The 16,751-nt window shown below is 43.2% G+C and overlaps 1 protein-coding gene across 3 annotated transcripts in view; it reads right to left on the reverse strand.

The window, feature by feature from the left end:
* Nucleotides 1-13,346, reverse strand: part of ZNF827 (zinc finger protein 827) — a 112,064-nt gene extending 98,718 nt beyond the window's left edge. For 2 of the 3 annotated variants that reach the window (XM_081925907.1, XM_081925908.1), the window contains exon 1: nucleotides 12,728-12,923. In XM_081925907.1, coding sequence (XP_081782033.1) covers nucleotides 12,728-12,770 — 43 coding nt within the window. In that variant the 5' untranslated portion in view covers nucleotides 12,771-12,923. Of the gene's footprint in view, nucleotides 1-12,727 lie in introns of all 3 variants that reach the window. The other variant, XM_081925904.1, reaches the window with a different exon arrangement.
* Between the last annotated feature and the right edge of the window lie 3,405 nt (nucleotides 13,347-16,751).

A 16,751-nucleotide genomic window follows, 5' to 3' on the forward strand; every position in this document is an offset into this window, starting at 1 on the left:
TGGTTCATTCATAGTTGGACAGACTTAGAGTAAACCTATTGAAATTGAACAGCCATAAAACATAACGTTTGGCCCATTGATTTCTTGGGTCTACTTGAAGCATTACTAGGTCTGGTTTCAACTGTCTACTTCTGCTTTTATGCTGTGATTGTTGTTTTATGATATTCTAATTTAATACTGCATCTACTATTTTATGTTTGCAAGCCACCAAGATTAATGTTATTGGGCAGCTTCTATAAAACCTATAAATAAATCTAAGCCCATATCTGGCTTCAGAGTGCTGGACAACAGGATCCTAGCAAAATTAGATGGTTGTCCTCTTTATCTCCATCTGTGGCAAACAACATGAAGAATGGGAAAACAGCATCATATACTACACAATTTTTCTTTAAAAGAACCAAGCCTAAAAGTTTTATATCAATATTTAAATGGTCATGAGGCAGCAAATCTTAATTCAAATCTTTACAGACTAGCAGTATCATCTGCACAGAAGCATTCCATTTAGATTCTGAATGTGTGCAGTACTTTGAAATAGAGAACACAGAGGTCTTATACCAAGGTCTTATACCTTGGTATAAAAAGGCCTTGGTTCCTTGGTCTTATACTAAGGCCATATTCACACAATAAATTCAAAGCACTATGATACCACTTTATAAACAGTCATGGCTTCCTCCAAAGAATTCTAAGAGATGTAGCTCATTATGGGTGATGAGAATTGTTAGGAGACCCTAATTCCTTTTCCAGTGCTATAATTCCCAGAGTGGTTTAACAATCAATATCTCTTCACAAGGAACATGCAATTGTAGCTCAGGGAGGGGACTGGGGTCTCCTTCAACACCTTTAAACTACACCTCCCAGAATTCTTTGGGTCAAGTCATGACCTTTTAAAATGGTATCATACTGCTTTAAATGTATGGCTGTGAATGTGGCCCAAGTCAGAACTTTGGTCCAACCGGCAGAAGCTCGCCAAGATTTGAGACTGGAAAATTTTCCCAGCCCTACCTGGAGCTGCCATGTAGTTTGGACCTTTTACACGTGTATGCATGCATAGGAACCAACTCCTAGGAGCCAAGGTTCCTCTGCCCACCCCCAATAAAACATTAAAATGGTGTGTGTGTACTGCATCCTGTCATTGATTATGCAGGGCAGGGCTTACCTGCCTCCCCACAAAATTTTATTCAAGTTGGCACCCCGGTTGCATGTACTCTAGTATTGAGCTATGGATGTTTCCCCATTGGCATCATTAAAATCTAATTCACAATCCGAGGATGAAAATACAAATCTATATTTCAGAGAGAGAAAACGCCCAACTGTCACGCATCATGTAATGTTTGAAATCTGTGTGCGCGTACTATTTTCTTATATACTGTCTATACTGTACCATCTTTTTCCTTAAAAAAAAATAAATTACAGCTACAGCACTTGATTTACAGTATCTTGCTCAACAAACCACGCAACAGAAAGTGGTCACACTGGAAACCAGACCCAGCATCATTATTTACAAAGTAAGTGAAGAGTTTGACATCACATGGCTTTACAAAGCCTTATGCTACAAGCCCTTTTGCCTTCCAAAAAGTCCTCATTTGTAGGTCATGCTCTCATTATCTAGTTCTGGGATCTGTTTTGATTCAATTACAGAAAATTACTAATAGTTTATTCCGAACTGACCAGCTCTTCCTAACCCTTCTGTTTTATATCTGTTCTTAATCCCTTCTCCCACTCCTGCCTTTGACATGCCAGGGAGGGAACTACATTTACAAATTGGTGATGATTTTGTCATTCATTGAAAGAATACATTCTGTTCTGTTTCCCTGGACACAGTTGTTCCTCTTATTGGGGTTGTTTATAGAGTCAGCACTTGAACTTTACCTCAATTTGCATCTCTACCATATCCCAAACGCCATTCAAAGGAAAATGGGTGTGTATTTGAAATCAATGGGCATTTTACATTACCAAGCCCTTGTTAATCAGAAATGACTATATGGCTTTGGACAGACATATAATTTTTAACAAGAGAAGAGTGGAAGATATGGGTTTGAGCTACCTCAAAGTACTTTATTTATGTAGCCACAATAATCAAAAGGAAGTTGAAGGTTGAGAAAATAAGGGTCAATAGTTTTAGGTAATTTAATGCACAACATCCACTGTTTGCACTAAAAAGGGGGAGGAGAGAAATTCACCAAACTCATTCAATGACTGCGATAGTAATGGAATTATTAACTCAATCACACTTAGACTAACAATTTTCTCTGCATGCATCTTCTTATCAGAAATTAACTGTATCATGACTTACTACAACAGTTAAACAGTGAAAATAACATACAGACATTCCCCTTGTACACCTTCATACCTCTCAGCAAGGTTCTCAAAACTATTAAGAACTGGCACAAGCTAAACTTGGGGCAAATGAAAGTAACTTTGTGGTTGTGGATGAAGACTCAGCTGACATAAGGAGTCTTTAGGAAATTCCCAATAAGCAAATTTGTTTGAAAGAAAGATGGGGCTTCCCAAAAAGGAGGTAGTGGTTTCTACGTGCGTGGTGGGAGTCTCTAGGCAAACAGAAGTATAGAGGTTTGTAAATTACAAGGAAGAAACCCGTTTTTAAAAGAAATCAAAACTACCCAAGAAGGGGTTAGGGAGAGGAGGGGATTGGTTTGCTCAAGCCCATTAACAGCCTGTAGGGGTCATACTGGAGTGCAAGTAAAAAACTTGAACTGTTTTATGGTTCTCTTTTGCAGGCTATCTTGAAGATCTAGCTCAATAAAAAAAAATTTAAATCGTCAAAAACTCCTCTTCCTGCACCAATATAAAGGTGTACCCTAAAGGGGGTGGGCTGCAGACCCCACTTGTATTATATTTCAATAGTATGCAGTATGCATTAATCCAAAAATAAAAGTGTCAAAAATGCAAGCTCAATTCCCTCCTGGTTTCTGGGATGATGTACAAGAATCCAGGGGTTCCCCAGAGGCTTTGTCATTGTAGGTTGTAATGTTTATGCCCAGCAGCCTCCTGCATCAACATGGTATAATATTATCACGCCGTGTACACAAGGCTTCTGTGTGTGTGTGTGATGCAGACTAAGACATCAAGGAAGGTTTGGGACTTGGGTCAGGGATCCCAACAGATCTAGAAGGCCTCAGTTCCACAGCAATTCCATCATGGGCAACACCATAAATCTATCATCTAATTATTTCTGAAATTTCATCTCTAATTGATGATATAGTGTTTGTACGACATTGTTGCCTCACTGCTGGGGCTTTGTACGCACCATTAATCAAAACAGGAAAATCTTTCAAGTACATTAGAAGCCCTTTATTTTTCGGAACCCCAGTTTATTTCTTGTGCTCAATCTTCTATATAACAATTTTATATATATTAGTGAGACACGCATGGGTACTGACTCTTTATACTAATTATATGCTTTTAAAAATAATTACACACATTCCTTTGGATTGATATATTTGTTTCCCTCCTTTGACTATTGTCGATTACAGGGGGTAGTCTTGCTACAGGTTTGCTTTGTGAGCTCCCTAATTTCACTTACCGGTACAGGTTCTTGATATCCTACAGTAATTATAATGGTTACAAATAATTATACATGAGCGATAAACCCTTTGCAGTAGGAAAGGATACCATTCATACAGCACTCATATGCTTTCCCTACCTCTGAACCACTCAGAGAGAGAGAGAGAGAGAGAAAGAATTGAAAGTACAGTACTGAAGAACTGAAAAGTACAGTACTGAATCCTGGTGCCATAAGCATATGCACGTAATGAAATCTGGAACCCAAATAATTTTAGGCTTGTTTATAACTCGCAGCTACTCAATTTGCCTTTGTATTAGATTCAATTATTATAATTTTCTCTATATTCTTAACACACAGCTAGGCTGCAAAAATGATATGGCTGCTTTATGATGTGTGTTGAATTCTATGCTGGTCTCTTTCAGTTTTTGTGCAGGCTTTTGCAGATTTTTAGTATTTTGAATTTTGGATGTTTTAAAAGTTTTTAACATGTAAGCAGTATTTGGTGGTGGTGATTTTTATACCTGTACACTGCATTGTGAAGAGTTTTTTACCTGAAAAGCAGTTTATACATTTATTAAGTAAACAAACAGTTTCAAATTTACTGATGGGGACTAACACAGAAATATCATGGCTTGTCGAAGGTTAGCCTGTGAGTTAATGGCTGAGAAACAAAGTAAGATCTTCAATTTCAAAACTTGTTCTTTTAATTACTGAGCCATCAGAACACAAACTGACACCTTCAGTATGGATACTACCACAGAGATATGAATATCAAAGAGGAACATAAGATTCCTATTCTGAGGCAGAAAAAATGGCCTATCAAACTAAGTACTGTCTACTCTGAGCTCTCCATGGTCTCAGATCAGCACTACTACCTGAGCTCCTTTCCCAACTGGAGATTAAGCCTTGGAATTTCCACACTTAAAACACCAAAGAGTTGCCTTCTTGACTTAGGACTCAATTGCAAATGGTTTGTCCCTAAGGCAATAATTTCACATTATACTCTATTTCATCTTGTTACACCTGTGGTGACCTTGTCCACAGCTGAACAACTGAACAATTAAATGCACAGTACATAACCCCCATGTGGCAAGGCTCCTCCTTTGGCTAAGATTGAGGCCACATGGTTAAGATCATCTTTTTATATTATGAAGTCCCTAAACTGATGGGAGGGTGGGGCAAGATTTTGATTTCACGAACTAGCCTTCTGAATGTTCTGAGTCATGGTGAGAGAATAATGTAGCATTTGCTGCTTTGGCCCAATTTTTCTAGTGTTCCTAAGGACATGGTAACTGTAATCTCAACATGGATCACAAGACCAATTCATCATCCCCAAATCCCCTGAAATGTCAGATAAATGGATTTTGTGAATTTGACGTGGTAGCCACCATATCCTGCTGTGGTAAATTACAAATACAGTGGTACCTCGGGTTAAGTACTTAATTCATTCCAGAGATCCGTTCTTAACCTGAAACTTAATTTGTTCCAGAGGTCCGTTCTTAACCTGAAGCACCACTTTAGCAAATGGGGCCTCCCGCTGCCGCCGCACTGCTGGAGCACGATTTCTGTTCTCATCCTGAAGCAAAGTTCTTAACCCGAGGTAATATTTCAGAGTTAGCGGAGTCTGTAATCTGAAGCGTATGTGACCTGAGGTACCACTGTATATGATGCACTCTGTGTGGACACTGACTAGATTCATTATGACAATATTTCAGAATTTCCATTCTATCGTTTTTGCAGCATGATGTAGGTTTATTCAGCGTTAAGTCCCATAAACCAATGAGACTTACTCCTAATTAAGTATTCATAGTATTGCATCCTTAAACTGAGTGTCCTATTGTTGAAGTCATTACCGTAATAAAAACCTCCTTACAATTTTCCTTCCTTCTTCTGAGTAGGTTTTTACTCTCTGCCTAGCTGCCATTCCATCAAAACTATGTACTTTTTGTAGTCTCCATCTCCGTTCCCCCAAACATCTTCCACGTACTCTTGGGAACACACATTTAATATGCTGCCCAGTGTTCTTATATCACATGCTGGGGTTCAACATAAGGAAATGGTAATACAGCTAAATGAAATAATAGGCAAGTGTATACATAAGAATTAGCATTATATTCTAAAGCAGGGGTAAGGAACCTGTGGTCCTCCATAAGTTGTTGTGTTTCAACTTCCATCAGCCCCAACCAGCATTTCTTATGGTCAGGGATAACAGCAAGGATACATCTGGAGAGCCACAGATTTCCCATGCCTGCTCTAGATACACAATCAATATAAAACATAAGAAGAGTCTGAGAGAAAGAGGGAGAGGACTACTGAGCTCATGTCCTGCCAATAGGCTTCCCATACGCATCTGGTTACTCCCTGTGGGAAGAGAATGTTGGGCTCCGTGGCTCTTTGGTCAGATCCTGCAGGGTTCTTACAATAGTGGCATGGCCCAACTGTATACAAAAGTCTTTTCAAAATTGTATACGGAAGTCTGAGACTCCACTGACTACAGTAGGTCTTCTTCACTAACAGGTTGGTGTAAGATTGCTACCTTTGACTTAGCAAATAGGATTTGAGTGGTCTGAACTAGAGATACTTGAAAAGCGCCTCAGTTGACACTCTAACAATGCAGGCTGTGATCATCAAATCCCTTTTAACATTTCCTGCTTTCATGAAATGAACCCTACTTGCCTACTCAAGTGATTTGTGGGTTTCCCTATTTGCATTTCCACTATCATTTGTGGCAGGTATGAGAGTACAAACATGGAACTTCTGGCTTCCAATCTAGAGCTTAGAGTGCTCATCCAGGAGCGTGCATACATTATATGTTTGGGGATGTGATTTTCAAACTTTCTGAAAATGCCATCTCCTAATTTTATTAGACCTTCCAAGGTATTCAGCCTAAAAAATTAATTGAGCATGCTTATTTACTTCCTTTATCCTTTTCACTATTTATTATCTTCCTGCCTAGCATCTATGTATATACTCCCACATATTATTTCTATCACTCACACAACAAGTCATATGTCTCTATATGGATCCTATGTACACCTGTACCACTTCATCTCCAACTAGGACAAATTGGTCCGTAGAAATCAGGCACCTGTGACCCCTTTGTTCCCTTTCAACCATTCCATGGGAACAACCTGCTTGGGGATGGGGGGAAATGAAGACTTGGCAGTTGATAGACCTATTACTGATAAAGTATGCAAAATTATTTATATTCTCTTCCACTACTGGCTCCCCATATTTTGGGTGCCCATTGGGGCCCATTCCTAGCTTGAGATCCTGGTATAATATCAAACAGATTTTCCAACAAAGTAGGGCAAGAAAAGAATAAGAAAGGACTTTCTATTATTATTTCAATTCCCTATCTACCTCTTGTGGTGCATCTTCTAGAAACACAAAAAAGCATACAAACGTTCTCATAAGGCTTTCTGACAAAATACTACAAAACTTCTCTAAGGCAGATCAGCTGATAAAGCAATGATACCAAGCAACAACTCAGGAATTTTTCCAAAACAAGTGTAGCATAGTTGTAAAGCAGGAAGGCCGTTTCAAATTTTACCCGTTATTACCTAACTATCTGATCTTTGGATAATGTTTGTCTCTGAACCTCAGCACCTGCCTCATCTTCAATACAGGGATAATGATACTGACCTACCTTACAAGGTTATTGTAATGGTTATTGTGCTATATACAAAGCACACTATAAATGTCAACTATTATTTTCTAAAAACATTTTTCCATTTTTGGACACTTTTAAGATGTAAATTTATATTTAGAAACCAACAGTGGTTAAAAAGAGCATGTGAACAGAGTTCTTTTTTTTTTTTAATGCCACATAGGCACAGTGTTCTGGTATGTTGGTGAAATCCCCCCACCCAAAAAAAATAGCATTATCAATTGTCTTATTTCTTTAAAAGAATGTAGAAGACAGAATTAAAATACTGTAGAGATTTTGTAGAACTGAACGGTGAACTCCCCTAATAAATGACAGGCATGGCAACATGTACAATCTTAACTGTACCACTGCTGTGTATTGATCAAAGTTGGAGGTGCAGGTGACTATTATGGGCTGAGGAACTTTTGAGGCTTCTGAAAGTGGCTCCCCACCCCCTCAGTTACTGCCAGTCAGCACCATAACTATATATATATATATATATATATATATATATATATATATATAGCCATAATTTTATTTGTATGCTGCCATGGAGGTAGCGGGGGGGGGGCAGCTCCCCCCATCGATAAAAACAGTAATACTTCACTAACTGAGGTTTGGCCTCCCCTAACAAAAGCCTGCCTGCCTAACATAAATCCTGGCCATGCCCACGCCTTTCCAGGCAGCTTACAACATGTAAAACATAATTACAAACATAACAATAGTAGTCACAAACAATGAGCAAAACATACACAACCAAATGAAACAATTTCCACATAAACTGAAAGATCTAAAAATAAAGGTACAAAAAAATAAACAGCATCAACAACAGCAACAAAACCCTCAAAACTATACCTCAACCCAGTGCTATTTTTCTAGAAAAAGAGGTGCCGGAACTCACCACAAACGCCTTCCTTGTTCTCTTACCACAACAATGGTGCCCACCTGAGAGTTTCCAGAACTGAGCTGTGGTGAGTTCTGGCTGAAAACAAGCCAGAATCTGTTCCACAGCATCAGCTTTTATAGCTGGAGTCAGTCAGGGCCCCACCCTCCCAGGCCCACTAGGAAAGGACAGCAAGGCAGGGAGCAGGTCTTCCAGGACTCACAGCCAAGTGACAAGGCCACCAGACCCCATTTGTACTCTGCATTTAAAGCACTATCACACCACTTTAAACAGTTGTGGCTTCCCACAAAGAATCCTGGGTACTGTAGTTTGTTATGAGCGCTGAGAGTTGTTATTAGGTCCCTATTCCCCTCACAGTAGAGGTATCAGCTGTCAGACCACTCTGAGAATTGTCCCGCTGTGAGAGGAAAGGGGTCTTCTCTCAGCACCTTTAACAAACTACAATTCCCAGGATTTTTGGGGAGAAGCCACAACTGTTTGCACCAGTATGATAGTGGACCTCATGGCAGTGTGGGGATTTGAACCTAGGTCTCCATGATCGCAGTTCAACACTCCAAGCACTGCACCTCACCTGTTCTCAGGATAGCCCTGATGTACATAGGAAAGTGCTTACACAAACCTAACTGGGTCTTTGGGTCCTGCGGCCTTTACCACATTCTTGAAGCTATTTCTACAGTAATTATATTCTTGTTATTAAGTCCCTTTTTACATGCTGCAGTCTCCTCTTTTCCTATAATTAGATTATTTTAACTATCATAACTGTCAAGTTTATCCTGTATATAACTTTTCTCTCAATGAATGTAGTTAAAAATCAGATTCTATATCCCTGTTTTTCCCCAAGTTCCCAACAAGCAAATGGGCCTGCTGAAATTAACTTTTGTCATTTGCAGGTGGCAACCACAATCAGTAAGGTAGACAATACTATTTTTATTGCTCTGAAGTATCACAACTTTTCTGAGGTAAAACACTCAAGAAGAATAAGGTGACTAAGAAGCTAACAAAAGCCCACACAGTGGAACAGTGGAAAAGGAGGGACTGTTATAAAACTACTTGTGAGTAAAGTCATATAATTATCACAGTGAAGTGCTCAGGGTTGAACTTAAAAGTAATCACATAGAAGCACATGGGCAAAGTTGGGAGGTGCAGCCCAATCCCAGACATATTTACTCAGAAGCAAGTCCTGCCAAGTTTACTGAGGCTTACTTTTAGGTAAGCAAGTTTAGGATTGTGGCCTTCATAACAAGCTCAGGACATGCGTAGCTACTACATTAGCACCCCGTTTTCTTACAGCAAGGCTGTTACTTGTTATGAAAGAATGCCAAAATATACAAGGCTCTCTTCAGAAAAAAGATCTTGCTTACACAGTGAACCAATTCTAGTATGACAGCGCTACAAAATGTGATGTGTGCTGCTGTATACTCCGTTAACATGTTATTAAGAATTAATAAGAGAACATGTAAGGACTTTCCTGTATAACTGCATGGAAAGGAGAAGGGACAGAATTAATGTTGACACCTTATCATCCTAACACTATAATGCCCTGCACTTTTCATACTGAACTACAGAAGGATTACGTTCACTTAGAGGTGATACAATGCCTTGTACCCTTGTAGTCTCCACCGGACACAAACAGCATCACAAATGCTTGGTGTCAAATACATGTATTTTTATTCAAACGTCTCATAGGCTTTAATAGGAGGTTTGCTTTTCTTTGATCAAAAGTACACACAAGGCCTAAAGCACCGTCCATTTACAGTGGTGTAGTGGTACACACACACCCTTCCCCTCCAAGTCATACACATCAGAAAATCCTAAAAATACTTTAAAACTAAGCACCAACGCTTAAGAAATAGGGCACCACATTTTAAAAGCTGGAATTTTCACAGCCCTCTTCCCTGACAGGCCACAGCACCTTGTAATATAATAAACACTAACTTCCCCTACAAACAGCTACAGCGAATGGGTAATAAAACTTGCAATCATTTGGAGGGGAGAGGGGAAGAGAGACACACCAAGCCAACCCAAGTATAGCCACACAAGCAGCAAGGGAGATTCTTCCCTAGCGAGCTAAAATGGAGACAGAATTTCATCTCTGCCCTAGAGAAACAGACAGAAAGGGCAGCAGCACCAGGTCTAGGTCAAGGTCACTAGCGGGGCAGTCTGCAGCTGCTTGCATAGCTGTCTTCAGCCGCATAGACAACACGCTTCCCAAAACTCTCAGTTCAGACTTTCAGTGCACACATACACAACAGGCTCTTCCGTTGTTGTTTTTTTTTAAAGAAGCCTCCACAAAACTCTCTGCGTGCTTTGAAAATGCCCATTTGCTCTTATATTGCACTTTATTGTATTTTAGGGCTGGGCGAACTTTCAATCAGAAGCCCTCCGAGATTTATACATATGAAAATACATAATTTAAAACTGAAAGGTTACTGACCTTGCCCCCACCCCACCGCTCCCCCCCTTTTTTTGAAGCAAGTGACCCAAAGAAAAGGAGTAGCAGTGGACGCAATTGTAGCCCCTTTAGACATTCAGGAAACTCAATTGTGCAACCTCTCTGAACTAGCTTTTTAGGATAGGGAAACCTCAATATTCCAAAACCGAATCCACTAACGTGAGGGCGATTAGACAGTGATGCGGGGGGTGTGTGCTTAGAACAGTGCCGGGAGGGGCCCAATAGGGCGCCCTTCTCCCTCGGCTTTGCGCGGCAAGAGAAAGGAGCAACGTCGGTGCGCGCGATCCCTCCGGTGCCATTGGTGTCCCCACCTCTGCTACGGTTCATGCGTGGCAGGCTGCTAGTGTGTGCTTGGGAGGGGAGGGGAGGGAAGAAGGCAGAGAGAAAGGATGAGAGGGCGGGAAGAAAAGTGGGAGGGGGAGGTCAGTCCTCTCTCCAAGACCCTTCCCCTGATAAACTATCGGAAAATTATGTATCTGTGGAGAGAGGGAAGTAATCGATCGCGCTCTTTTGTCTGAGGCGAGAGGAAAGGCGGCGGGGAGCCCCCCCCCCCCCGCACACAAAAACAGGCGCAGGGCACACACGCCATCCGCGACAACCTTAGCCCTCTCTCCCTCTCCCTCCCTCCCTAGTGAACTTCAGGTGACCGACCATGGCTTTGACACATAAGCAGTTCAGCCCCGCCGACACTGAACCCGGGGGCAGAGCCAGGGAGGGGCCGGGCGAGCAGAAGTGCCGGAGGCAGAGCGCAGGAAAATGACCCCTAAATCCACCCACGCCGCCCCCTCCCTTCCTCCTTTCTTTAGAGACACCAAGCCAACGCGAAGGCTCCTTTCTTTTTTTAAAGACAAGACATATTATTCGTATGTGTGTGTCCCCACACACAAAACACACTTTTATTTCCTCCTCCTTCCAAGAGCGCCCGATCGCTTCTTGCTACCACAGGGAACCAGAAGAAAAAGTTAACTGCTTTGCAAAGAATTGAGGAGGAGGAAAAATCGGGGGGGGGGGTGAGCGGCGGGTTGGAGGTGGAAGAGGAAGAAGCGGGGTGGGAAAGGAGGGAGAGCGCGGGGTGAGCGGCTGTGTCAATGTGTGGTGTGTGCATTGCCTGCAGGCTGTGGGAGGAGGAGGAGGAGGAGGAGGGCACTTTTCCGAGTCCTTCCTGCGCTCTGCTGCTCTGGTCTGGGGCAGCGGCGGCGCTGAAGCCTCCGACTCGCCCAGGCTCCATCTGACCCTGCATTTTATTGCAGCCGCGAGGAGAAGCCCCGAGCTCGCTTGCCGCCGCCGCTCTGCAGGGACCTCGCATGCCACGATCTGCCTCCCGTGCCGTCCCCGTCCCCCACCCCCCAATATCGTGCTCGCTTCTCCCCGGCGGCAGCGAAGCAGCAGCCCCGGATTCTCTCGTGTGTGTCTCTCTCGCTGTGTGTCGTCCCCCCAACGCCGCCGCCGCCGCCACCCGCGCCGCTCCCTCCCTCCCTCCCTCGCCCTCCCCCGCCGCTCTTCGCCTCCTCCTCCCCGGCTCCGGGGCCAGCGAGCCCAGCCGCAACCTTTAGCCGGAGACGGACCTCGCGATTGATTCCGCGCAAGGCGCCAGCGAACCGCTTTCGTTTCCAATTGTGCAACTCCCCACCCCAATAAGAATAACAGTAATAATAATAAAAAGAAGCCTCTTCCTCCCCCCCCCCCCAACACATACACACACACACACACACATACACACCCCAGCCATAAAGAGAGAAATCCATTCACACACAAATGCACAATCACAAGAAAGGGGAGGGAAGAGAGGACGAATAGAGCGAAGAAAGAGAGGGGAGGGAGGGAGAGGGGACACACACACACACTCGCTCTCTCCGGCTCGCTCTCTCCCTCGCACACACACATACACACGCGCGCACACATGGAGGGGGAAAGAGGAAAAAAATTAAAAGGGCACAAGGCTGTTCATCACCAACATGGCTGCCTTAGCTCAGACCTAAAAGAGGAATAACCCAGGCTGTGTCTTTGTCAGTTTCACCTCTGTAACCCTAAACTAATGCACAAAACAACGGAGGAGGCTGCGGAGGGGAAGGAGGCAGGCAGAGACCGGGGGGTGGGGTGGGGGGAGAGAGAAAGAGAGAGGGGGCGAGGGAGAGAAGGAGAGAAGGGGGAAATGGGGGGGAGGGAGAGAGGGAGAGAAAAAAAAGGAGCACTTACGTGAAGAGAGGCGCTTGGGTTGCTCCTGCTTCCTCCTGGGCATTTTCCCCCCTTTTCACATTCTCCTCCTTGGTTTAATGGGGGATCAAATGTATATTTTTTAAAAAGCCCAAAAGTGGGGCAGAGGCAGGCACAAAGCAGGGGCAAAGGGTGGCTGCCCAGCAAGGGCTGGTTTTCTTCTCCTGGGCAATGGGGGTGGGGGGGGTTGAGAAGCTGCTTTTCCTGGAGCCAAGGAGAAGAGCCCCCCCGCCTCGCCTCTCTCCCCTTTTTCTTGCCCTTCCTCCCCCACCTTTTCTCTCTCTCTCTCTTCTTCTCTCCCCCCCTCCCCTCCCCTCCCCCGGTCGTGCACCTGGCTTGTCCCCGGTCGCAATATTCTTCAATAGAAATGGATCTAATGGGCGAGGGAGAGTGTGTGCTCATATGCGGTGTCAATAATGAGGGCTGGTGCGGCGGTGTCTATGGCTGCTCCCTGTGTGTCTCCAAGCCCCTAACTAACACTAATGCAGGGATCAAAGGGCAGCGGCGGCGGCAGCAGTGCTCACAGCTCACACACAGGCTGGAGAAGGAGAGAGAGGCAGAGAGGCAGAGAGAGGAGACGAGACACACACGCACACACACACACGCACACAAGGCAGAGCAAAGAGGAAGGTGCCCCCAGGCTCCTAGGCTGTACTTTACGCACACACCGAATCGCGAGCGCTCCTCGCAGCGAGGTTCAAGGGGGGACAAAGGCAGGCAAAGGGGGCAGCCCCAGCAGGATGCAGCCCCATTTTCCGCTCAAAGACGGAGGGGGGGGTGAGCAGGGGAAGTTTGGAGTTCTCCACATTAGCCGCGTTGATTGTTAAAATAAAACAGGGTGTTCTTAAAATTAATACTAAAGGTCAAGCTGGCGCGATTGAGAGTGGTTTTTTATGGGTAGGTTGAGATGACCTTAGTAACGGCATTAAAAAATAATAATGTATATTATTTGGGAGTTTAAAGAGGAACTCTCCCCCCCTTGATTAAACTAGAGGGTGAAATGAATTAAAAAATAATAATAATAATCAAGTGGTGAGTAGCTGACTTGAATCAGGGACAGTGTGCTATCCAAATATGGAACACTTTAGGACAGATTAAAACCGGGTTTGGGGGGTGAGGGAGAGGAGCAGCATGAAAATCATAACTCCTTGATCTGGAGAATGGGAAGGAGAAGGGGGGAAGCAAGACTAGGTCACCCCTAATAGTTGGTTTTAACTGCTACATGATGCCCCTACAGGGCTCACAGTCATCCTGACTTATGAATTTTGTACTTTATTCCTACATAAATGCAGGTATGGGAAGCTTTATCTATAAGCATTTCCAAGGTACATTATGAAGCCAGGGTTGCGGTTGTCATTAACTGATACCTGCTTTCATTACTGCACAAAAGCACACATCTTTCTTCAAAGATAAACATGAGGTGGGGGGGGGGAGAGAAAAAGAGAGAAAAGAGACTGGGGCTCAAAAGCACAAAAGGTACTCCGTGAAAGAGAAGTGCTCTTTTTGTGTGCAACTTGCAGTCATTTGGATAAAGGTTCACTCAGAGGTGGCTCGCGATTTAAACTCTTAAAACCTGTTAGTACAATTGGAGTGAAATGATTTGAAGCACAGTTGTTTCACAGAGCTTTTGCTTTGTGCGAGAAGAACAAAATCTTTGAACTTAGTAGAAGATGTAACATGAATTATGACTCAGAAGAAAAATAACTATTTTCAATGTATTATTATGCTATGTGTTCCTCTTTTTTGTTTGCTTGCTATTGGCAATATTACTCATTTTAGTACTTTATATTTATTATTGCTGGCCATGAAGCACTTGTTTTAATTTAAAGGGAGAACAATGAGAGTATGCATTAAAGAGATTGACAGATACACACCAGCAGTCCTTATTAAGGACAGCTTCAGACAGGTCAAAATTGATTATTTCACATGTCTAGCACCAAATGTACATAGCGTATACATTCACTGGGAGGCCCAAGCCAAAACTGGTTTCTACTGTGTGAGTGCTATCATCAAACAGGACCCTCCACAAGCAGATTACCTGCTTTTTATTCCTACGCAGAAATGCCATCTGTGTGGGAAGTTCATTTTTTGTGAAGCAGACCCAAGTTCAGTTAAATTAAGCATGAACAGGTACTTGGAAGTTTGTATGCTCTTCGAGTGTAACAGAAGCAAATATTTCTGAAACATAAACTTATAACGTACACAAAGACTTTTTATACACCCACAAGGATACAAAAGCTCAGTATTCCATGTAAACTCCAGTGTGACAAAGAAACAGGATGGGGGCATGAATATAGGAGTTGGTCCAGTCCTCAATTGCTGGTATCACCAGAGGCAGCAATTAGTCTTAGCCATCCTAATGGTATCCCTAATCGGTCCCCCTTTGCAATCTCACATACAAGTGAATGGGTCCATATAAGTTAATACTTTACATGGTGCATGTTTGTTTATGGGCCCTAAACAACAGCAACAACAACAGACCTTGTGCGGGCTTAGCTTTCGCTGCCTGGAATCCTACAGGACAGTATAAGGTGGTCTCTGCACCTTCTGTAAGACCCTGTCTGTTGCCCCCAAGTTGTTATACCTATCATAACAAATAGACATTTAGCTAGTACTTCATGTAATTTATCATCATGTCACACTATATGGACAGTCCTGCACACACCCACACTTACAGGCACCTGATTACAGTGCCAAATTTATGTAAAGGCTAAGTAGGCTGAAGCCTAGGGCCTCTAAATGTTGGGGGCCTAGCCAGCCCTCCCGCTCCCTAGCGGGCAGTCTCCCCTCTCCCAAAATTTATTTACCGTAGTTTTTTACAACCATTGCATGGTGGGATTGCAATGGAGAAAGATTATCTGAAAGGATAAAGATAACAAAATTTATCCAGGTTTTCTGGATGCCTTTGAGAAAACAAGTTCCACCACCCCTTTCCCCATGTGGTGTCTCTACTAAGGTTACCATAGAACTGGTAGGGGAGATAGTGGTGTGATTTGTGGTGTCATAGCTCTTCTGCTGCCTAAGCACAAGCAAGCCCAACATGTTTAAGCCCTCTAAATAGCCATCAGAATTCTCTTAGGCTGCTTACTATCACTTGTGCTTCGGCCACTTCTAGTTAAATAGCAGTGAATAAATATACTTTGAGTCCCATGGCCTATAGGGATTCCTCAGAAATAGGTTTCAACAGCATTTGAGTAATTTAAATGTTTATATACCACTTTTCTTATAGAAAAAAAATGCATTGTACTAGTTATTTGTGTAGTGAAGCCCTCAGAGTACATCTCAGTTCAACAACCTCAAGCAGAGGCCAATCTGTACTAAAACCAAGCAGAAAGTATTGGATGTACAAATGAGGATAGAATGGAATGAGACAGAGAGATAAACTAAAGTGTTGCACAGAACTGCAGTTTTTATTTTATACTGACATTGCACTTCTATGCCTGCATCATGCTTAGAAGAAACTTTTTTTAAAAATCAGTGGGACTTGCTTCTGGGCAAATACTTTTTGTTGCGTGTTCAGCCCCAGAAACCTCCCCCTAAATAAATTAACACTTGGCTCAAATTTTAGTTTTGGTTTTTGGCAGAATTTAGGCCACAATTTTATTGATTACAGAAAGTGAGTGGTTGCATAGGCTCTGGTTCGACTAGTTCCCTGCCATGCAGGGAAGCGCTAACGCTGACCAGCATAGGTCAGCGAAGAGTGAAACCTGGATAAGCAAAAAGTCGGGAACAGACTATGTCCACCACCCAGATGTCCCCTTGGACTCTGGCACGGGCACAACCCCCTCTCAGGGGTTGACCAAACCATTTGAGTCCCTGGATTCCTTTAACGGAATACCCTTCACGTAGGGATGGCGAGAGCGTTCTCCCATCCTTATCACCTGAACCAGAGCCTATCCATAACCTTACAAGTTATGACGATTTGCTACACGGCAGACGAAACCCAAATGGCAAGAGCCAATCAGCCAAGTGGGGGAAATTCCTGCCGTGCCCCTGAACTGACGAC

Source organism: Podarcis melisellensis, assembly GCF_964234715.1.
Source record: "Podarcis melisellensis genome assembly, chromosome: 9".
Taxonomy (NCBI): Eukaryota; Metazoa; Chordata; class Lepidosauria; order Squamata; family Lacertidae; genus Podarcis; species Podarcis melisellensis.